The sequence below is a fragment of the Ambystoma mexicanum genome, chromosome 1q (assembly GCF_040938575.1).
Source record: "Ambystoma mexicanum isolate Mex_15411 chromosome 1q, UKY_AmexF1_1, whole genome shotgun sequence".
Lineage (NCBI taxonomy): Eukaryota > Metazoa > Chordata > Amphibia > Caudata > Ambystomatidae > Ambystoma > Ambystoma mexicanum.
Window position 1 is genome coordinate 585,428,037 of NC_090922.1, and position 24,727 is coordinate 585,452,763.

At 45.7% G+C, this 24,727-nt stretch overlaps 1 protein-coding gene across 2 annotated transcripts in view; it reads right to left on the minus strand.

Annotated features, from left to right (window-relative positions):
• Positions 1–24,727, minus strand: part of SERPINC1 (serpin family C member 1) — a 209,884-nt gene that overhangs the window by 91,986 nt on the left and 93,171 nt on the right. For both annotated transcript variants that reach the window (XM_069641093.1, XM_069641094.1), the window contains one exon: positions 1,022–1,415. In XM_069641093.1, coding sequence (XP_069497194.1) covers positions 1,022–1,415 — 394 coding nt within the window. The remainder of the gene's footprint in view (positions 1–1,021; positions 1,416–24,727) is intronic.

Below are 24,727 nucleotides of genomic sequence, written 5' to 3' on the forward strand. Positions count from 1 at the left end.
GAGGACATTTCTGAAGTAGTGAAGAGTAGAAGAAACAGTACAAAAACAAAGAAACAATGATCAAATCAACAAAGAATTGAGTTTTTTTGAGGGCTGCCAATTCTGAACGTGCAGTAAAAAAAAATCTGAGGATGGCCTCTGGGGGTGGAGCTAAAGGAGACCTGTCAATTCGCTGTGTGGCAATATGACCCAAAATAACTAACAGAGCACTAAAGGGACAGCTGTTTTAAAATTTAAATGCAAACTACGTTAATGCTACAGAGGATTCTCAGCATGACGACAGTGAATATTCAAACAGCATATGAATGTATGAAAAATCCAGTGTTGGAGAAAATCATATTAGCCCAACCTAACATACTGAGAATGTACAAAGAAGCTCAGCTATCACACTGTACTACATTAGTGTGCATACTGATATCAATACTATATTTGCTATAGTGACCTTACTTTTGCCCATGTATGTGGACCTCAGTTATCTCTCCCTTATTCATATGGAATTCCTTGTCTTCAATGAAGGGGGTGGCAGGGGCCCTTTATACCTTTCTTCTGGGCTTCAGGGTTGACCTGCATGTGGCATTTGCCTCTGTTTCTATGTGCTTGCCAGGAGAAGTAGTTCTTGTCTGATCACCGCTTCAGCCAGTGAAACAATCAAAGGGGTTAATGGCAGGTTTGCTTATAAAATAAAAATAGGCTTGAATCTCTACAAAGCGGACATTTAGAAAAAATACAAGCCTTCCAAACTCTCCAGAGAATATACTTTTAAGGCTTTGTTCTCTCCAAAACCTCATCACTGCAGCCTTGTTAGTTTGCTGCACTTTGAGCATGCTATTAGGCTCTCTTCCCTCAATTTTCCTTTCTCCATACTTGGCATATGCCCCAGAAGAGAAGACCTACATTCTACTTCTCAGGGAGTTTGATGGGACACTAGAGATCTTGGTCTTATATAATTCTGTCAACGGGGGAATGGATGCTTTCATTCAACATCAAGGTAAACAAACCAGTTTTTGCACTCCACACTGACCTGGCAGGTTGGCTTTCCCTTGGCTGAAGAGGTCCGTCAGGCCCATTTGTTCTAGCTTCTCCTTCACGCTGAAACTATCTTCAATGCGGAAGCGTGGCAGGTAGACAGACAACTTTATCTCCTTCAGCATCCCCAGCCATTCATTCAGCTTGTCGCATGTCAATTCTCGCTCCACACTCGACAGTAAAGAATCCGGTGAGGGCAGTACCACCACCATAGTGATGTCATCTCCCTTGTACGGCATCTCTAGCACCTCAACCTTGTCATCCACGAACATACCGTAACGGAACACGCTCTCTTGGTACATAGTAGGGACGGCACAAGATTGCCCATCATGCTTGTAGAAATTGTCCTCTTTTGTGTTCTCCAGGGTGAACTTTGATTTCCAGAGGCCCTAAAGTTGGTGAGAGCAAGAATAAGAGTCTGCATTGATGTCTATTTTACAGGATTGAATGACTGTTTGAGCTCTACAAAGTATGCTTCTAATTACTTTGTGCTGTACATTGGCGTCATAGTACACATCAACCAACTGGCTCAGATTATATTAGCATGCAATGGATTCTTACATGTAAACAAAGGAACTGCTGATCACAAGGTATTACAAACAGGAGGGACACATATAAACCCAGCATGCATCGATTTGTGTGGGGTCTTTTTAAGCAAATGGACCAATCACAGCTGCCATCCAGGTTTCGGTATATGAATCAATATTTTGCCAAGGGTCATGGTTTGCCACTGAGCCAAGTGCATGTGAGTTTGTAGGGCTCCATCTGACGATTGTGAAATTGTATAGAATTATGTTTACAGTGAGCCCTATGGATCCCTGACAAAATGGTTAGATGGTGGGAGGCACCCGTGGACCTCAGTTGGCTGAGACCATATCCATGTGAGTACCTGCTCCACCATGGCTTGTGTTAAATTCCCCGGACTGACCATGATAACCTAGAAGGGAGCCAGTAGGGAAGGGCTGGACCAGTCACCCCACGATGTGCCTCCCCAGAGACCTGTTACTCCCCTGTAGCTCTCTAGCTCCACTCAGTAGTCCATTAGCCAAAAGAAGGAACTTAAACTACAAGTATGCCTCAGTAACAGCCATCTGTAAGGATACCGGCCTCAGACAATGTCAAAGCTTTCCACAGTATTGTGTTCAAACAACATATAGAGAGCCCAGTAGACAGAGATAATAATATTGTATGCCAAATACGATGCAATGGATTATCTTTGGCACTTATAAGGTGGTGAATCATGCAACTATTTGAAATTCTGCAGAACCACAGTTCTAGCCTGAAGGATTTCCAAGGTGGTGCAGCAGATCCCTTAATAACTCCTCAGTTTCAGGCCAGAAAAGAGGACATCAATGCAGCCATTGTGCAATACCAAGAAGCAATCATTAAAGAGATAGTAAGAGGAAATGGGTTCACTACCAAGTATAACCAATCCAGGAAGGGAGACAAGGAACACTAGGAAGTAACCAATCATGCACCTGTCCTTCATGGATACAGATCTGCTGATGCACCCTTTATTTAATTTTATTTTTTTATTTTTTATTTACATGAATTGGTTTAAATAACCCTTACACTTTTATAAACACTGAAAAATACAATACAAAATGCTCCCTTTATACAAGGGGAGGCTGCTGGAAGGGGGTGACTCATGCAGGTAAGGCTGGAAGGACTGCTGTCTGGAGGAAGGCAGTGTTGGTCTGGAAAAGCTTGAAGGAGAGGGCAACAGCTTTTAGGCCCTGGAGGAGGAAGGTTGACTTGAATGGCACCGCAGAGCTTCTCACTCCATGGGGGAACTGGCGAGCCAAAGCCGGGGGTCTGCACCGTAACCCTGTGGAAGGATAAGGGGTTCCAGGACCTAGCCAGATGGGCCGAGCCATAGGAGAGGGGCCTGTTGTGAGGCCTGTAACACAGGGCATAAGAGAGGCGTGCTGTGAATGCTGAAAGCAAGGCAGAGGAGAAACGTCCATTGTGAATGCAGCAATGAGCCCTAGGAAGGTGTGGGAAATGGAAAGCTAAAGCCTTTGGTGTTTTGCTTGTGACCCCTGGGGAAAGATAACAAGGTTCCAGGCCCTGACAGGATTGGCCAAGGACAAGGGCTTGCTGTGAGTCCTTTGGGACAAGGTCTAAGCTAATGCATGCTGTGAACATTTAACACAAGGACTAATAGGGAGGCATGCTATGAATGCTGCACCTGAAGCCTAGGAAAGAGTTGTATTGTGAGTCCGGTAACCCAATGCCTAAAAGAGAGGCCTGTTATGAAGGTTAAAACCTGAGGCCTATGAGAGAGGCCAACCCTGAATTGTGTGGTCTTGATACACATTTTTTATTATTATTTTCTTTTTATTTGGTTTGGCTGACAAAATCAACCTTTCAAATATAATAAAAACATACAGGGATATGAACAGCAACAATTACATGTATAATGTTCAGCAATTTGAATGACATTGTAGTAATTGTATAAATTCCAAACCATGATTATTTCATCATAAATTATGCTTCCATGTGTTGACTCTACAAGCCAAATCATATAGTGATTAAAACAAGTCTATTGCAAGTTCTATGCAAATGTTCATCTGGTTTATCATTTCTGTCACTATTTGGGGTCAATGTTTACCGATGATAAGATGAGATCTAGATATTGCGTAATGATGATTCTAATTGCCAATTTTTTACTAGTGAATATGTTATGCCATATTTCATCTTCATTCATCGGGACATACAGATGTAACAAGTTACTAAAATACATTTTACTTGCCTTTAGTGCTGGACAAGACAAGCGGGTCCCGCGAGCGGACCAGGATGCAAACAGGCCCGTCATTAAGGGGCCCGTTGTTTGCATCCTCCCCATTCCCATTGAGCCTTATGGGGGCTCAAATGGGAATGGGAATGTACTGGGTCCGGATTCCCTGAATGGGGAAATACTGGGCCCTCCAAGGTCAGAATGGAGGGCCCAGTACCCTCTAGGTTACCTCCAGGGTCGTAATGAGGCCCATTGACTCGGTCTACACGGTGAAATATCCCCCCTTAGTAGGTGAAGTTGGGGAAAAAAATTGCAGGAATGGGGCCCACTGTCAATATCTTGGATCGGTAGGATTAATGTTTTGAAAGTGGTTAATTTACCGAAATTATTATATTACTTAACAGCACTGCCGGCCAGACCTGGCGGGCTGTCAGGAACCTGCAAGTAGAACTCGTAATGCGGCGGGATGGTATGAACGTTGCCGGTGCCTTACCGGCACTGTTCATACCATCACCGCCAGGGTCCTAATGAGGCCCAATGTATTTTTGAAGTATTATGGCTCACCTCAACCCATGACGTGTGCGTGTGTGAGTGTATGGCGAAAGAGTGCACACAAATGTATGGGTGGCTGGGTATGCGTGTGTGCGTGTACGGTGAAAGGATACACACTTAAATGTATGGGTGGCTGCCTGGGTGTGCCTGCATGGTGAAAGTGTCCACACTTAAATGTATAGGTGACTGTCTGTGTGAGGGTATGGTGAAAGGGTGCACACTTAAATGTATAGGTGACTGCCTGTGTGAGTGTATGGAGAAAGGGTGCACACAAATTCATGGGTGGCTGGGTGTGCGTGTACGGTGAAAGGATGCACACTTAAATGTATGGGTGGCTGCCTGGGTGTGGCTGTATGGTGAAAGGGTGCACACTTAAATGTATTGGTAGGTACCTGGGTGTGTGCCTGTGTGGTGAAAGGGTGCACACTTAAATGTACGGGTGGCTGCCTGGGTGTGTCTGTATGGTGAAAGGGTGCACACTTAAATGTATGGGTGGCTGCCTGGGTGTAAGAGTGCACTCTTAAATATATGGATGGCTGGGTGTGCATGTTTGTTTGTTTGTTTGTTTTATTATTTGTAATGCGCGAGCATACCCTAAGGTAACAGGGCGCAGCAGTTACATGTATATGCGAAGCTTAGTTACAACAACAACAATATATACATACACACAGTAATAGTAATAGCACGATTATATACATATATACAGATAAACACATGTAGGAACAGTATGTACATATGGCAGGAATATGAGAGGACTTGACACCTGGATGTGTTTGAAGGCATACGTTTTCAACCATAAGACAACCTTAGATCGGAAGTTTTGATAGGGCAAGTGTTTGTGTATATATGGTGAATGGTGTGTGTGCTTGTGTTCAGGGGCGCAACAAAACCTAAATTTCAAATGTTGGGAGAGGTGCTAACTTCACGTGTGGTGGGGAGGAGCAAACTTATTTGTGTGGGGGCATCTAACTTCTTTACGCATTTTAATGAGACTATTCTAGTGCAGCTTCAATGTTACAAGCAGTTAACTCTCTCCTTTAGGTCTGAAAGCACCCACTTATGGGCTGCTGTGGGAATGACTGGTCTCCTGTTTCCGCTCTACCCTTCCAATCACTCCCCTGGCATGCAAGTACTAAACCCTCATCAAAATTTCAATTGTTTAAAAAATTTGGCATTTGAACGCAGGTACTAACAGTGAAATGATGTACATTAGTAATTGCTGGGCCGGGCCCTTGTTAACGGCAAAACCAAGGTGCCGTTTAACATCTGTGTCCTTTTTTGTCCGGCAACTGCTCTGAAGGTCAGCCAGGTCAAGTCAAGTCAACATAGCCCACAATTTCACTACTTGTGTTTAATACCTTGATTAATTGTTGGTAATCGTCTTTACACCTAGCCCTATTCTTCCTCATCACAGTACTTGTGTGTGAGGCAGTACTTGTGTATGAGGCACTATGCCTCATACACAAGTACTGGGATAAGGTAGAGGTACATGAAGGTAATGCCTGACTTAGCTACCTGTAATCTTCATTACTCCTAGTCCCACTCTTCCTCCAGTACTTACGAGTGAGGCAAGGAGCCTCATACGTAAGCACTGGGACAAGGAAGAGGGACATGGAGGTAATTCTGGGCCAATTAGCTGATTTTGGAGGTTTAGGTAGGGGATGGGAGGGAGAAGGGATGTGTGGGGGGTTGGGATTGTGCAATAAATCATAATGATCGTCCATGTCCATGCTAAGCAGGCATGATATGTGGTATTAGAGGCAAGAGAAGTATTTTGGTGCAGCCAGTCTAGTCATTCCTCAGTTTGGTATGACATTTTTTTAACTGGGCATTTCTGAAAAAGCAGTCCTGCTAAGTGTAATTACCTAGCTAGACTAGCATTTGGGTTCTGCCAGTCTAGCCGTTTCTTACTGCGGCACTGTATATTTTTCTGGGCATCTGTGATAAAATGATATGTTATGATATGATAAGTCATTTATAACGCACCTGTACACAAGTGTTTTTAGGCACGACAAGACGAGAAGGAAAACTGAGTGAGGACAAGACAAATGATCTTACTAAACCTTGTGTCATTCAGATTGTGCAAGTGCGAGAAGGAGAAGTGCAAGGGGAAAGGGAGGGGGGAAGTGCAAGGGAGAGGGGAGGGGAAAACAGGGCAGCAATGCTCTGAGTAAGTGCCACCAGGGCAGCGCGGCTCTGGGTAGTGCAAGGAGAACAAGGGACTGTAGGGTTACAGTTACAGCCCCTATCTGCGTGGTAGGCATGGAGGCAGTGCAATGGTGACTGATCAAGAAAGAGCCTGACTCAGTGAGACAAAAGGTAGCCAAGCAACCAGTTGGTACAGCAGACAGGTAGGTCAGCAGGGGAGGGAGAGAAAGCAGAGGAGAAGAGGAACGTTTTGAGCTGCTTCCAGAACTTCAGGTGGTCCGGCTCAAGTTTGGGAGGGTCAGGGAGGCCATTTCAGAGGGAGGCGCCTGCAGGGGAGAAGGATCTACCCCCCCACTCTCTGCCTGGAGAAGTATCTAACCCTTAGGGCTTGAGAAGGAAGGTATTTTGGAAGATAACGTTGGATGTAGTGCGGATCCCAGCCCCAGAAAGCCTTGTGGACAATGAAAAGGGTCTTGAACTTGATCCTTGCAGCCACGAGAGCCAGTGGAGAGATTTCATGGCTGGAGAGATACAGTTCCTGGGCTTGAGGCCAAGGATAAGTCTCGCAGTACTGTTCTGGATTAGTTGCAGAGGATGGAGAGTAGAGGAAGGCAGATTTAGAAAGTGGGTGTTGCAGTAGTCCAGCCTAGAGAGAACCAGAGCTCTGGAGACAGTGAGCTTCTGGGGGAAAGTGAGAAATGGAAGAGTCCCTTTGAGGAGGTTCAGCTGGTAGTGGGATTTCTTGGCAACATCCGAGATGTGATGAGAGAAAGAGAGAGTGGAGTTGAAGATGACACCAGGAATGATCGAGAGAGGAGAGTAGGCTGAGGGGAGCATGAAGGAAAGCTAAGTGTCAACCGCATGACACTGTAAGTTAGAGGAGAAGGTAGAGATCAGGTGGGTCAAAGGGGCCAAGTAGAGGTTTAAAAACCAGGGTGAGAGGATAGAGCCCTGGAGAACCCCACATGTAGCGAGAGGTGGCAGAGTGAAAGGGACAAAGTTGGACCTGCGAGGGGCGGTCCAAGAGGAAGGAGGTCAGCCGCTCCAGGGCCTGATCCATGATGCCCAGGTTCTCACAGAGTCAATTGATCAGGATGGTGTGCTTGACTGTGTCAAAAGCAAAGGAAAGTTCCAGGATTTTGAGGACAGAAGGAATGCTGGAATCAAGGTTAGAGATCAGATCTTCACAGGTGTTCAGGAGAGCAGCTCTTAAGCCAGACTGATGGTCATGGAGACAACCAACAGATTCAGTGTGGAGCGTAAACTGGCAGTTGGCCAGCTTTTCCAAGAATTTGGGAGAGGGGAAAGTTACAGTGGCAAAAGAATGATTACAGAAATCGGCCAAGGCTGGATCGTGTCAATGTGGTCCTTGATGGTTCTGGAGGAGCAGGCGAGCACCTGTTTCAACGACACTTTCATAGATGGGACTTGTCTAGAAACCTTGTCAGGTGTTAGAGAGAAAGAGGAAAAAGGAGGAGGAGAGGGAGAGATGGCCAAAGGGGGCCGAGAGAGGAAGAGGAGATAGTGGACAGGATGTCCTGTGTTTTAGCGGAGAAGCGAGAGGCCAAAGCCGTACAGAGGGCCTGTTGAGGGAACAGGAGAGGTAGAAATTGCAACAGGATTGGCCAGTTGCTTGCAGATTTTAAAGAGTTTGGCTGTGTTGTTAGAGGCCGTAGAGACGCAGCCTTGAATGTGTCCTCTCTTCTTGATGAGTCTTATTGCTTCGATTGGCATTTTGGTGCAACCAGTCTAGGTATGTCTTAATGTTACTGTAATGCATTGTGCAGCCAGTTGGACATGTTTTTATTGTGGCATGGCATTTTTAATAGCAAAGCATTAATGTTCATGTGCACTGTTGGTGACTTGCATGTTTTGGATTGCTGTTACCCTTCACAACAATAGCAAACACTGTTGCTTTTTAGTAACTTTTTCTCAGAAAGTGTGTTGTATATTGCATTAAAGCACATATTTATATCTTTCTCCTAGTGCAGTGTGTGGCATACCTCTTCAGCAACACGTTTGTCCGTATTGCGCAAGCGTAGTAATCCAGGGCGGCCCAGAGTGTGGCGTGACTCGTGATTTGTTGCTGAGTGGGGAGGCCCCCTCAGCATGACTTGCAGAGGGCCCCCCAGACCTTGTGTTATGCCACTGCTCATAGCCTTCACGGCCCAAGCATATCTGAAAGAAATTTTAAGTTCCTGTTCCTTTTCCACATGGACTGTAAGGTTTAGTATCTCTGATTTATGAATATTTTTTTTAATCCTGCTACTGTCTCAAATGTATTCAGTTCCCTAGCTAACACCCTTATCAATCCTTCCTGTTCCCTAAGTATTAATAACAGATTGTCCACGAATGTGGCTACCTTATGTATGCGTCCCCTAAATGGAACTCCTACTATGTCAGCTGACTCCCTTATTGTTGTCATCAGTGGCTGTAAATGAATTGCATAGAGGAGATAGAAGGCAGCCCTGCTTAGTACCTCTTGAGACCTTTACCGTGCCCGATAGTTGTCCATTAATCAATAATCGTAGTGTTGGGTTTTACTTTTGACATAAATTTGGAGCTGAATCCCATTTTTGCCATAGTCTGAAACAGGAACTGCCACTCCACTCTATCGAATGCTTTTTCAGCGTCGAGCATGATCAATAAGGCCGGAATCTTCTTTATATTGACCTTTTTTGATTAAATGAATTATTCTCCTAGTGTTGTCCCCAGTTTGTCTGCCCCTTATAAACCCTGATTGGCTGGTGCGAATGAGTCTCGGAAGGAGTTGATCTAGCCGGAAATCTAATATTTTCATGTAAATCTTTGCATCTAAGTTGATTAATGCAATGGGTCTATAGGATAAGCAACTTGCTAGGTCCTTTCCCGGTTTTCGGAAGGAGCACCACCTTAGCCTCTTCCATTGTAGGGGTGATTGTTCCCACTGTCCCAAAGTTATTGAACATTGAGACCAGATGTGGGAGCAATTGTTCCCTAAATGCTTTATAAAAGTCGGACGTAAAGCCATCCGGGCCTGGTGATTTATTAGTGGGGAGTGATATTAATGCCCTCAGTACCTCCTCTATCGTTATATCTTGTTCCAATTAAATTTTCTCTTGTTCAGTTATAGTTGGAAGGTCACATCCCTCCAGGTAACTCAGTTGTACGTGCTCTACAGGATTGACTGGTTCGTATAATTTTGTGTATGATGTAAATTCCTGGATAATGTCATTTGTCTCCTCCCTCTCACCTCCCTCTCTCTGTTTAATTTTCATTAAGGTTCTTGGCTTTTCCTCCTTCCTGATCAACCTTGCTAAAAGCCTATCTGATTTATTCGCCTTTACGTAGTATTTCTGTTTGAGGTACAGCAGTGCACGTTCTGCTTTCCTTGACTGTAAGATGTCTAGTTGCCCCCTTATGGCCCGGTACTCTCTCAGAGTTTTCCTACTTGCCCCCACTCCCATGCATGCCATGGCTGTTTTCAGTTGTTCTTCCAGGTCCCTCTCTAGGCCTCTTCTCTCTTTGTCTTTTCGAACTGTTATTGCAATAATCCTTCCTCTTATTGTTGCTTTAAAAGCATCCCACCTTACATGCTAGTTTATGTCTGCCTTTCTATTATCAACAAAGAATTCCTCAATGCCCTTTCGTAGTTCTTCCCTCAATATTTCGTCCTTAAAAATATATGCTGGGCTGGCCACCAGGGGGCGCGCGGATGTGGTCTGACTTTGCGTGAGCTCCGCTACTTTGGGTCCCTAGGAGGGATTGAGCCCCCACTTTGATGACCCCCCCAAGATTCTACGTCGGTGTGCCGCCAGCAGAGCACCACCCGCCCTCCGTTCGGTCGAAAACGGCCCCTGTAGACCGGAGATATACATCCCTCAAAAAGACATCACACATAACGGCTCCTTGGCCCGCTCGCAGGAAACTGCACAATGGTTGCAAGCGGACCCTAGGCCTGCCGAACGGAGAAAACCTGAAAGACCCTGAAACCCGGCCACGGAATTCACACTCCTGGCGACGTTCCTCGCCGCAAAGGGGACGGGACAGCCTGGGTCGAGTCGGCGGAGCCTCCGAAGAACGGGACCGGCCTAGGCCCTGAGACAGCGCTGAGCGTGGAGACGGTAGGCCCATCCCATCTACCCCGTGAACAACGGCACCACCACCACGCAGCGGTGGTTTGGACCCCTCTCGGCCTGAATGTTTTGCCTTGCACAAGAGGGAAACACTCCCAAAGCGTCGCCGGACCTGAACGCTGCCTAAAGGGCACCCCGGGTAACCCATACGCATTACTGAACTGCCCGTATCCTGGGCATATCAATAAACGCACAACAGACATCTCTCCCAACACCTAATTTACAGAGAATGTCGACGTCCGAGTGCAGAGGGTAGGGCCCCCGACCCAGGGGCATGTGTCTCCTCTGCCCCCGACTCCATCTCCCCATCGAACAGCATTGGTGACACTAAGGAGCTTTGGGAGAACCAATGGACATTAGGGAGAAACTAGCCACATTCTCCTACGTCTCGACTTCATCCGAAAACTGTGCCCATACCATGGCGAACCCAAATCCCTCGGGAAGTGAATCCGCAGCTACCAAAGGGGACATTGCCGCCTTGCTGGGCGAAATAAAGAATATGGGCGCCAGCATTGGCTCCAAAATTGACAAGATTACCCAACGTCTAGATACCATGAAGGAGAGGCTCGAAGGGGTCGAGAACAACCAAGCGTCCATAGACACTCTTGAAACGCAACTCGACCAGTGGATGACCGAACTGGAGCAACGAGAGGAGAGCTTCAAACTGAAGCTTGATGATTTGGAAAGCCGAGAGAGGCGGAACAATCTGAGGATTTTCGGTATCCCGGAACGAGAAGGGGAGACGGAGAGCGATCTGAAGAACACCCTGCACGACATCATCAAACTCTTAGTCGCCGACGATGCAGTTGATGAACCTAAGACAGAGATGATACACAGAGCCGGAGGGCCCCCAGGCGGACCAAGATCTGTCCTTGCTCTATTTCACTGCTTTCAGGACAAAACACGAATCCTCAAGAAAGCAAGAGGCAGCGACTCAATTACCCTCCAAGGATCCCGAATCTCGATATACCAGGACCTATCATCCATGACCCTGGCACTTCGACGCATGTGCGGGCCTATCACCAAACATCTGAAAGAAAAGAACATAAGATACAGGTGGGGATACCCCTTCTCTCTGTCCTTTGAATACGACGGAAACAAAATCAAGCTAAGCTCAGAGGGGGAGATCAAGACGTACATCTCTGACCTCCTCGGATCAAGCGCAGAAGGACACGATCGGGGAGATCCGCGTCACGATGAAAGAGGATGGCGTATGCAGGGCCCCAGAAGGAAACGTGTCAAGGGATCGAGGAAATTTCGGAGAGGTAATACCCCCCCAGGGGGGGAGAACTGATGATCCACAACACTGGTAAGACATATACTCTAATACATATGTCCGTGGCCCGAACTGTGTAAGGATGTCTAAGCTCAAAAGAAATTCGGACCATGTAAACAATGGTGGGGGGTGAATGGGGGCTCAATCAAGATTATGATGTTATAATACTCTCTTGATATCTGGGACAATTGCAAAGGTCGAAGTAACAGTCGCGGTAATATACTCCCCCAATGCAGGACAAGCCAAGTTCCTAGAAAAGACAATATCCAAGATAATGTTGGAGGCATCCGGCCAGGTTGTTATTGGAGGAGACTTTAACCAGTGGGCAGACCCGACCAAAGACTGGGAACCAGGCAACCCTGAGATAAGAAGCCAAGTTAGAAGTGAACACACTGGACTTTCAGACATAATGGAGGTATATGACCTGCAAGATGTGTGGAGAATTAAAAATCCTGATGAAAGAGGCTACACATTTTACTCCAATCCGCACAAAACATTCACCAGGATTGATTACCTGTACCTCACCAAGGACCTCCTCGACACCACAACACTATCTGAAATAGTTCCGATAACATGGTCAGACCATGGCATGGTCCTATCAGATATAAAGTGGGCAGACTTACCTGTTTGAGGAGGGAAGTGACGCTGTAGTGAAAGCCTGTTGAAAGATTCATTATTTAAATGTGAAATGGCAACTGAAATTGAGGAATACTTCAAACTGAATAACAATGGGGAAGTCTCCAAGCAGGCAATATGGGAGGCGGGCAAAGCCACCTGGAGAGGCATCCTGATACGAGAAGGATCTACCAAAAAAAGAGAGAGAAAGACTTAGGTCTGAAATATGCCAACTGGAAAGTGAGAACAGGGAACACCTGGGCACGGACCGCAACAACATCAACATAGCACAACAAAAAAGGGAAGAGCTCAGACTATTGGAGCACGAGCAAATTGCGCGTAAACTCAGATTCCTCAAACAGAAATTCTACGAGAAGGGGGACAAGGCTGACGCGCTATTGGCAGCCAGACTCAGGGAACAAAGGGCAGAACAGAAAGTGAAAGAGATAATTGAAGAAATCCCTACGAACCCCCCAAGCCCCCCACACTATCCCAGAGAGTTTTGCCAACTTCTACTAGGCGTTGTACACCTCGGAAGTGACTCCAGGGCAATCAGATACAGAACACTATCTTTCCCAGATAGATATGCCCAAAATCTCGTGCCCCGAAACTGAGCTCTTAGAATCTCTGATATCCGAACCTGAGGTCCAAGAAGCAATTAAAAGACTAACTGCAGGCAAATCCCCTGGAGAGGACGGTTATACCGCTGGGTTTTATAAAACCTTCAGCGACCAACTAACACCATTCCTGACAGAGCTCTTTAACGAGATATTATAAACAGGGACGGCCCCCGACTCCTTTACGAAGGCGCTCATAACAGTGATCCCAAAGGAAGGAAGGAACCCCAAACTTTGTGGTTCATACCGCCCAATTTCATTGCTCAACTTGGATGCGAAAATTTACACCAGGGTATTAGCCGCTCGATTGGAAGTACTGATCCCTCACCTCATACACAATGACCAAGTCGGATTTATATTGGGTAGGCAAGGGGCTGACACCATGCTCAAAACGCTACATCTCATCCACTCATCACCAGAACTTCCAAGTGACCCTGCCCTACTGTCAATAGATGCAGAAAAGGCCTTTGATAGAGTGGGGTGGGAATTATTGAGGGCAGTCCTTCGCAAGGTGGGGATAGGGCCAAGATTTAGGAAAGGGGTACAAGCAATATACACATCCCCAATGGCGTCTATCTCAGTTAATGGGGAATGTTCCAGATGGTTTGACATGGGACGTGGTACTAGACAGGGGTGCCCCCTCTCCGCTATACTTTTTGCACTCTCCCTAGAACCCCTGGCCCAAAAAATACGAGCTGACCCCAGAATAGAAGGCATGCGATTGGGAACAAAAGAATATAAGATAGCACTCTATGCTGATGATATACTTTTACACATTACCAACCCCTCTGTATCTGTCCCCATGCTCTCCAACTATTAGAAGAATATGGCAAACTCTCCGGGTTTAAGGTGAACAAGACTAAATCAATATTGTTCCCTTTGCAAGGACAAAGGAGGAGTAGGTCTCCCCGACCTGTGAGCATATTAAAAAGCCTCACAACTACGTATCCTTATCCCACACTTACGTGATCACATCCACCTACAATGGGTCCACATGGACAACCATTACTTCACACCGGCCACTGTGTCAGAATGGCTATGGACCCCTCACAAAAGGATACAACGGAAAATTAAGGGCCACCCGATACTGAGTACCACCTGGGACATCTGGCAACCAAGCAAGGCGATGAAAAAGATCACCACCTGGCTGTCCCCACTTAGCCATTTATGGTCCCCTGGTATAAACGATCATATACCTGAGGTAGGAAGATTCCAATCCTAGTACGAGGCGGGACTCGAAAGGGTAGGGCAACTCCAGCAGGAGGACAAATTCATTACTCTTCCAGACTTAACTGAAGCCCTAGGAATAGGTCCATTATCCACCTTCCAATACATCCAGATAAAAGGAGTCCTCACAAAATCAGCATGGAAAGAAAAACTGCAGAGAGAACTCAAACCATTCGAACAACTCTTGGATTCCAACTCTGAAATGAAGGGTTTGATATCGGCTTTGTACAAAGAACTTATCGAAGCAGGCACCGGGTCCACAGAACATCTTAGAAGCAGATGGGGGAAGGATTTAGGAGAAGAGATAGACCCAGAACAATGGGAAATGATATGCAAAAACGCATCCAAGACGTCCTTATCCAGCCAATACAAATCACACGCCATCAAACTCCTACACAGATGGCAATACGACCCACTCAAATTGTCCAAGATGTTTCAGACTCTGAGCCCGAGATGTTGGCGAGAATGTGGAGAAACTGCCGACTATTGGCACATGTGGTGGAGCTGCCCACGCATTAAAGTATTCTGGGAGGTAGTCCTGGCATGGATTAAAGACATAGATGGAATACAAAGAGACGTTGATCCACGTTTGGTTCTCTTTGGAATGGAAAAAAACGAGGATGAGTGGTCTAGACTCAGGGGTCTTGCCCCACACCTACTACTAGCAGCCCGTGCACTCCTAGTAACAAAATGGAAATCCAAAAAAGGTTCCAAGTAAGAAGGAATGGATCAATTTGTCAACCAACATTTACACAATGGAATTGATCACGGCATCTCTGCATAACAAAGCATCGCAATGTGAGACCTTATGGTCGGACTTTCGAGGCAAACACCTCTCCGACACGACGGACTCTCAACCCGAAGATGCTACAGGATCTTAATTGAACCAAGAATCCCAAAAACTCTCAATGCAGGATAGTTATGACCCAAAAATCAATTAAACCTCACAATAGTGAACCGAACATTACTCGCTATGAACATGTTAACAGAGAAATGATGCCGCAATGATGTCTGCCCAACCATGGGGGGAGAGGGGTGGGTAAGGAAGATCTTATACTGATTGCTACTACTAGAGATCGGAAACTAACACAAGAACGATCAAGTGTATAATGAGACTTTAGTTTTGTTCTGTTGATGTAACCAAATGCTAACAGAGCTGTAACAATTGAAACACTTAAATCTCTTGTTCATTTTTTGTTTTTGTTTTTATTTTTGTTTCAAAATCAATAAAACCAAATTAAAAAAAAAATATATATATGCTGTGTATCTCCACTTCCATAACCCAGGCGTCTTGTTTTTCCTTTCCACTATCAAGGTTAAGGGGGCATGATCCGATATTGATATCGCCTCCACCTCTATTTCTAGGACCATGCCTAACAAGGACTGTGAGACCCAAATGCAGTCGATCCTGCAGGATGTCTTGTGAACATGAGAGAAGAAGGTATATCCCTTGGCGTCCCCGCTCTTTTCCCTCCAGGCGTCCACCAAAGCAAGTCTCGCTATTCTCTCCCCTAATTCTCTTGAGGGTCTGCATTGCGTACCCGCCTTTCTACCACTTCTATTTGTCTCCGGGTACCAAGCTATATTAAAGTCCCCTGACAGTATGATCTGGCCCTTAGCAAATGTTTCCACCCTGCCTAAGATTTTCTGTATAAAACCCTCCTGATCCGGATTGTGTGTGCATAAGGTGGCTACCGGATAGAGTCCCCCCGTCCCTGAAGAATGGCCGCCACATATCTCTCCATGGTATCTTTTTCCCAGTTCCCAATATTGATGTCAAGACCGTTCCGCATGGCTATTAATACCCCACCTTCTTTATTGCGTCCGTTGGACTGGAACATTTGTTGGTATCCCTGGATCTTTATTTTGTGTGTGTCGCTGGCTTGGATATGTGTTTTCTATAAGGTCAGGAGATCCTGTTTTTCCCTTTTGAGGAACCTTTCCAACTTCTTCCTCTTCAGGGGGGAGTTCCTCACATTTATATTCAAGGACATGACTCGTAATCCATCCCTCTTGGCCATCTCTGACGCGGACTCTCATGGTATCTATGCTTCCAATGGAAACACGATTGGTTCCCTTTGCCCCTCCTTGCCCTTCTTCCCCCCCATTCCCGCCCATCCCTCCTCCATCCTCCCCCCCTGACTGTGTGGACTCAAACGGCCCCTGGGCCCTCCCGACTCACCTTCCTGGGGAACACGTCCATAGTTCAACCCAGCCCCCCCCCTTGTGCAGGCTCACCGAAGCCCATATCTCGATTCCAATTCCCACTGTGCCCCTCCCCACGACCCTTGTATGCTAACAATTCTTGCCCTCCCAGGCTACATTATGTAGGCTATATTGTGCAGTAGGCTCTACCAGCGCCCTTGAGGATTTCTTCAGAGCAGTCTTTCAATCCTCTGGACTCTGTTCTTGGGGCCCCTCTTGTCCCCTGGTACGCCTTTCTTCCTTGTGTCTTTCCGCTTCACTGCAGTCCACTCCCATTCCTTCCCTTTGTTCTGTCTTGATTTGGTTGGGGCCTGGTTTCTGTGTTTTCTTCATCTATGCCCAGTATATTCGCTCCTTCCCCACAGGACGATATCTTATGTTGCCAGCCATCCCACTTGAATACCATGCCAAAGGGGAATGTCCATTGATACCAGACATCTTTATCACAAAGAAAGCTCACCTCCCGATCCATTTTTCTCCTCTTAATCAGTGTTATTTGGGACAAATCCTGGAAGAGTTGCAGATAAGATCCATTATAGGACAACTGTTTCACCTTCCCTGCTGCCCCCCAGTATTCCTTCTTTATGGGAGTAGTCATGAAAGGCCACCAAGATGTCTCTCAGTCTTGACCCCGGTTCTATCCTCTACGGGCCTACGCTATGGGCCCGGTCCAGTCTCAATTCAGCTCCATCTTTCGACTCTGCCAAATCAGTAAATATTTGCAGAATTGCATCCTTGAGATCCTTATCTTGTACTTCTTCAGACAGGTATTTTACCCTATTTTTTTTTTTAATTAAAATATTGTATTGGTTTAAAAAGCCACACAGCAGCCGCAGCCACATAAACCTTTAACATTTCTATTGAGATCCTAATCACAGATGACTCAAGTTACATCTTCCTATACATCATTAAAGAAATATCACTTATTCCATTTCTCTCAATTAATTCTACTTCTTTAACACAAATTCAATTATCTTCAGTACCGCAATTACTAAGTTGTTTTTTTTCTCCTAAAAGCACCCCTTCACACCATTCAATTATTTTTTGGCTTTGCTTAGAGAATCACAAGCGGTTACCCAATGAAACAATGAGCCTCATTACACGGCAGGCGGAGGACCAAGGTGTTATTAGCACCTTGGTCCATGCCGGTAAAATACCGGCACCGCCTTGGTGGAAAGGGGAATTAACGCCCTATTCCAAGGTTGGCGGGGCGGTAATTCCCCTTTCCCCCATTGCCCTTCCCCATTCCGATTTTTGCCCCATAGGGCTCAATGGGAATGGGGAAGGCGCTAATTATGGTGCCGCAAATTGCGGTACCGTAATTAGCACCCTGGTCCCTTTGCGGGTTGGTTTTTAACGCCTGCAAAAAGCAGGCGTTAAATTCTCCAACCCGCAAAGGGACCTCGTAGTAAGGTGGTAAGGTTTTACCGGCACTGGTAAAATACCGGTACCGGTAAACCCTTACTGCCTACCGTGTAATGAGGCCCAATGTTTCCACGGTATCACCACCCTTGCAGAAGCTACATTGAGAGATTTTAATGCTCAGCATTTTCCGAGCCCATTGAACTTCACCTGTGTCGAGAATATTCAACGGACATCGTAGGAGCAGGTCACGATAATGCTGCGACAGGAATTTCTGTAAATGAGTGAATTTAGATCTTTCTTTTCTGCAATTAACGTATGTCTTAATTTATCCCAGGCACATTGGCCCTCATTACGACCCAGGCGGTAAGTTACCGCCTGGGTCGTACCCTTACCACCATGGTGTAAACTATGTTTACACCATGGTGGATGGCGAATTTACCGCCCCATTCCAATGTGAGTGGGGCGGTAAATCCCCATTTCCCATTTTACCATTCCCATTTTTGCCCCATAGGGCATAATGGGAATGGGGAAAGGCGCTAATTACGCCACCGTAAATTACGGTGGCGTAATTAGCACCAAGATCCCTTTGCGGCATGGGTTTTAATGCCTGCAAAAAGCAGGCGTTAAAATCACCATCCCGCAAAGGGACCTTGGAATCAGGGGTTAAGGGTCGGCGCCGTTTACGGCGCCATAATCCCCTTAACGCCTGGGTCCTAATGAGGGCCATTGTTCCACGATATTAATCCAATCCAATTCTTGCAATTTCCTCTTAACTTTGGATGGGTTTACAACCAATTCACTCATTTGTATGCCCTTCTGCTCTAAGGTATTTTCCACTTTCAGTCTCCACTGAATTAGATGTTTGTCCTGCCCTTCACTGGCCGGATCAAGAACCGCAAATGGAGCTATACATGTTTCATACACGCATTTCCTATACAGGGCAATTGACTTCGATAGTACCAAGGATTCCAAAGATTATAATTTCAGCTCCTGCCTAATTGTACCTATTGGCACAGAATTAGGGAGTCTCAGCACTGTCCGCCAGAAGTAACCTTCTAGCTTCTCCCATACTTTCCAGGACAAATGTAGCAATGCCTCCGCTCCATATGTTAAAATTTGGGATATCTTCTGTTTGTAAAAGGAAAGGATGGGAATTATTATAAATTTCCCAAACTTCGATGGAAGGCTCTTCCTTGGTTGGTTAAGGAAACTAATCTAGATCTCAGATGCATATACTGACCCTTATCATTTCAGCTCCTATTTATCACAATCCCCAAGTAGACCATGGAGTCCACAATTTCGAGCGGCTTTGTTCCGACTCTCCATGTGAATCCCCCCATTTGCTTCTTGTAGATAGATTTCATTTTCAAGACTTTGGATTTTGCGACATTGATCTTCATACGATTATCACTCAAACAAGTGCCAAAGGCGTCAATCCTCCGCTGGAGGCCAATAGATGTTAAATCCAAGAAAACTAGATCATCTGCAAATAATGTCCACGGCACTTCCATACGAGTGATTTTGGGAGGGAAAGCAGCGACCTCACTTTGCGAGTCTACCAGGTCAGCAATGTAGAAGCAGAATAGAAGAGGGGCCAAGGCACATTCTTGTTTAAGGCCTCGGTATGTTGGTATCTTTTGTGACAGGTGACCTTTTTCCGAAAGTCTAATCTTGACCGAGGTGTTAGTGCAAAGGGCCTCCATGGCCTCACCCAAATCATCTGGGCATTTCCACGCTCTCAGCTTGGCCCAACGCTTTCCCCTAATTACTCAGTCGAACGCCTGTTTGAGATCCATAAATGCTAAGTATAGGAAGGTTCCTGCTTCCAGTGCTCTCTCTTTAAGGATATTTATAATAAAAAGGTTTAGAGTGGTACCCACACCCTTGACACACCCTGTTTACCACTACACTCAGCTCATGTGCTTAGATCTCTCAACAGGACAGTCGCAAAGAGTTTTCCTACAGATGCTCCGCCCCATCACCTCTTTTGAAAATAGGCACAATGTTGGCCTCTCTCCAAGAGGATGGAATCTTTTTATTAGCCATGATCTGTGCAAACATGATCACCAAAGGTTTGCTACATTGGCCCTTGTTTTTTTTCAATTCCTGGTTTGAAAGACCATCACATATGAACTTAACTTACTTATCATCATTTCGGCATCAAGTTCGTCAAAAGCAAACTTCCAGGTCTGGTTCTGTGCCCCTCCACCATTTTTTATCCTCGACCCTGAATCCGCAAATAAGGCTACATAGTGGGAAACCCAAGCACTTTTCCGACACCATGCTGATGACATTAGCAGATCGAAAGGAACCACCATTATTAATTAGCTCCCAGAGATTCCTTGAGTTTTTAGCACAGACCACTTTAAACGTGTGTTCTGCTTCGTTCTCAGCTCTCATTATCTTTGAGGCATTTCGCCAATTCCTGTATTTAACTAACCAAATTCTCTCCTTTTTAAACCTGTCCCCGTCCTTTCTGATCTGTCTGGTGTACATCTGCATAATGTTTCTACTCTTTACCAAGACCTGATCATACACATGCTTCTTCACCCTTTTTCTTCTTTATTGCTCTGACCTCCTTGTTGTGAATATTCACGGAGAATACCCAAGTACTCCACTCCCGTAGGGTCCACTAGAGTAGAAGCCATGTTTCAACTTGCGATTTGAGTCACATCGTGGTGTTTTAGTCTTAAGTGATTACCTCCCCATTCTAATTCCACCGCCCCCATTTTTTTCATCGCTTTCATCCCCTCCCCTCCTATGATGGAGTTTGCACACAGGTAATGGTAGCTAAACTCCTGCGGCATTATACTAAAGCTCTCCACCTTTTCTCTTAAGTTTTCTGACACAAAACAATAGTCGATACATGATTCCTGCTCACCACATTTCCATGTGCACCTCCGAGGAACATCTCCCTGTGTTTTGGCCATTGATCATGTGCATGTCCCTCGTCCCATGTTACTCATCCATTCCCGCTCTCTTACATTCCATTCACTCTCTTTCAAGGGGTGACCAATCCTACTGAGTAGTTTGATGTTTAGGTCACCGCAAATAACGATCCTTGCATCATCCCTTTCCCGCATCACTTCATCTATTGCCCTCCCAATAGACTCAATTAGCTTAGTTTCTTTACTCATGTTAACTCGCCAATAGATGTTAATTAGAAGCAATGGCATTTGGTGGTCATTCTTCGATCGTTCAAGTGACAGTATCTGCGCATAAGGATTGAGACATTCTACATTAACAGCATTCCAGCCCGAGTCCATTTTAATGAGGGTTAAGAGACTGGCAAATGGCCTGCCTGTTAAACCCTTTGGGCCAGGGTTTAAGTGAGCAGTGTATCCATCACAAAGGTGTAGAGTCCTTAACCACGTCTCTTGGAAACACAACACGTCAAACTTTTCAAGATCAGAGTTCTTTTCTGAAAAGAGTATCCAAAACCTGACAGGTGACTATGCCAAGGACCTAGCCCTGATTAATAAAATCACCCTATCATTCAGGCATGGATGGCCACACATGGTCTGTGCCTGAATGATGAAAAAACAGACCTCCTCCTCCTAGCTACTCCCATTAACATTTCCAAATTAGGCGAACAATATCATTTACTTAATATCAATGGCAACATCATAAAAGCTGCAAGCGAAGTAAAGACGTTAGGTTTTTACCTAGATTCCTCCCTAAACTTGAGAAAACAGGTCAGTGCTACTGCCTCGGCAAGTGCCCACACCTGCAAGCTCATCCGAGCATGCAAACCCTTCCTCTCCTCAAAAAGTTGGATCACTCTGACCAGAGCACTAATATTATCAAAAATTGACTGCTGCAACAGACTATATCTTGGGGCTAACAAATATATCAAGAAAAAACTGCAGATCCTGCAAAATAATGCTCTTAGGACAGCCTTGAGCATTCCGCGCAAACAACATATCTCCTCCATAAGAAGAGACCATAACTGGCTTTCTATTAAAGAAATAATTCTCAAAACCACTTCCCTTACTTGCAAAGGCCTCAACAACACAGCCCCACAATAACTCTCTGATAAGTTTGCGCCAAAACATTACACCAGACTCACCAGATCAGCCAGGTTGGGCCTTCTACAAGTGCCCAGATATAAAATCCAAAAAGCAGGAGGCAATAGCTTCCCTGTCTTGGCTGCCCAACTTTGGAACTCTCTCCCCTCCAACTTTAGGGCTAGTCAATCCCTCTCTAGCTTCAGACACAATATGAAAAATTGGCTCATCTCCAACAATGACCCTTACTAACGCACCAACCTTTACCATGTATATATGTTATATCTTTTGATCCGCGTGTACCTATCTATGCTACTCTTTAACGCCTCGCTTTCTCTGTAATTACTGTGATCAACTTTGTAAATGCCTGTGTACATATTGTTAGATATTTTATTGTATAGTTCACTACCACCTGTGTAATTAAGATATTTTATTGTACAGTTTATCCCTGCCTATATAACTAAGAATTTGCATTACCTTGTACTGCACCCACATACCTTTCGGTCAGGTGCTCATTATAAATAAACAAAACAAACAAAACAAACAAAACAAAACCCTCTTGTGTTCCAAGGGGCTATCCTTAGAGGCTCCCCAACAACCCTGCCTTGTATCTATTCTCCCTGAGAGCTTCTCAATGCCCCCGCAAGACAATCCCAAGACACTGCATCAACACTTGCTGCATTCTCCACCACTCTTTTCATCACACGGCTCTTTTTCTGATTTGCTATTGTGAATTTCAAAGGTCTCAAGTCCTCTTTTACATTTGAGGTATACCTTTCATCAGGAGTGTTTGTTTTCTTTTTGGGTACGGTTTCTCCCTTTTCTTTAGCCATTTCAGGAGGACTCTTCTTTGATGTTTCCCTTGGAATCGTTGCTTCTCTCCAGTTAGCTCTAATCCGTTCCTGGTAGTCACTTATCTCGTAGCTCAATGGGAGGAATTTCTCCTTAAGGGACAGAATTAGATCTTTCTTGGACTGTGAGGCCAAATGTAATATGACCCAATCTGTCCTTTCTCCAAGACAAATTCCACAATGCTGATATGCCTCAAGGAAATCTGGTAAGCCGGTAGAATACAATTCAGCAATCTAAGGGAGTTTCTTCTATTAAGCACTGGCATACTTGGTCCCACAATAATTCTCTCCAGATGTATTTGAGGGCTGGTTCACTGGCTAGCCTTAACGCTTATCTTGTGGTCATATTTTTCCAATTTTGCAGGAATGCCCCTTATTTTCTCCTTTAGCTTGGGACTTTTCGCTTCTACATCCGCCCAAGCTTTAATAGGTTCTTTTTTTTAAAAAAATATTTATTTTTTATTATTTTCCAAACAACAAACAACTTCTCACCCACATTAGGGTGGAATTAGCCTAGCCATGTCCCTCCCAACCTCCCCCTCTACTCGCCCCCATGCCTCCCGACCCTTATATATTGTGTACTGCACCAAGGCTATGAGTATGCGTCCGAGACGGATACTGTTTTTACTGCGTGGTGGTTGGGGAGGTCGGCGCCCCCACTGACTCATTCATCAAAAAAGTTACCAAAGGTCCCCAGATGTCAGGTGGGCGTGTGTGCTGTGGTAGCAACTTAATGAAGTCTGTCTCGACATCCTGGCAATAGAGTATGTCTCTGCGCCATGCGGTGATAGTTGGGGGAGGACCGCGGCTCCATGCCATGGCAACTCTTCTGCGAGCCAGTGTCAGTAGAATACCTGCTAACTTTCTCGTAGGGGCCTTCAACAGTCTGGTCATGCCCAGCAGAGCTGCAGTGTTGGCTGGGAGAATCGGTTCACCGATTATCTTACTCGTGATTTCCAGCACCTGGGGCCAGAATGAGGCCAGTTTAGGGCAGTCCCAAGCCAGATGTAAAAAGTCTGCCGACACCAATCCACACCTCTCACATCCGAAGGAGGAGTCTGGACTCTGCATTTTTGCTTTTGCAGGTGTGAAGTACGTTTGATGCAGGTAGTTGAAGTGGATTAACTTGAGGCGGGTATTGAGGGCAATCTTCTGGGTCTGTCTAAGGATAAAGGACCAGTCGGTGTCGGAGAAAGTTAAATTTAGGGCTTTTTCCCATCTAGATTTGGCTCGGGACACTGTGGAGGACGAGTCTGTAGTTATGGTTCTGTAGATCTGTGAGAGAGGTCTCCCCTCACCTTGAGATTGGATTGCCGAGTGCAAGAGCTGCCATATTTGGGGTTGCTGCGGAAAGGAAGGTAGGATTGCTCGCAGCGTGTGGCGTACCCTGAAATAGATAAATATGTCTAGCGAGGTAGTGCCGCCTTTTTCCCTCACCTGGTCGGGAGTTAGGAAACCGTCATCTGTGAAGAGGTCCCCCAGATTCCTGATTTGAAGTTTCTCTAGCCATTGGAGATAAACTTTTTCGGACGTCAACGGGATCCCGGGTATGAATTTTGCTGGTAGGAGTGGAGAGTATCTTGTGTCGATATTGTACCTTTGCGCCAATAGCTTCCATATCTTGTATGTTGTTAGGATTACATTCATCGTATCGTTGGGGACCGGGATATTTGCGAAGATGACGGCTCTCAGTAGGTTCGGCGAGGCTAGGGCTCTTTCAATTTGCACGTGTGGTCGGACAGGGTTTGTGGCGTACCAGTGGCTGAGAAATTGTGCCTGAGCCGCCCAGTAGTACCTCTCCAAATCGGGGAGTGCCAGGCCGCCTTTTGTTACTGGGAGGGCTAGCGTGGAGTGAGCCACTCTGGCGGGTTTGCCGGCCCACAGCAATTCCAGGACCAGACTCCTTAGTTTTTTCAGGAAGAGTTGTGGAAGTAGGATGGGAATGTTGGTGAAGAGATAGAGAAGCTTCGGCAGAATCACCAT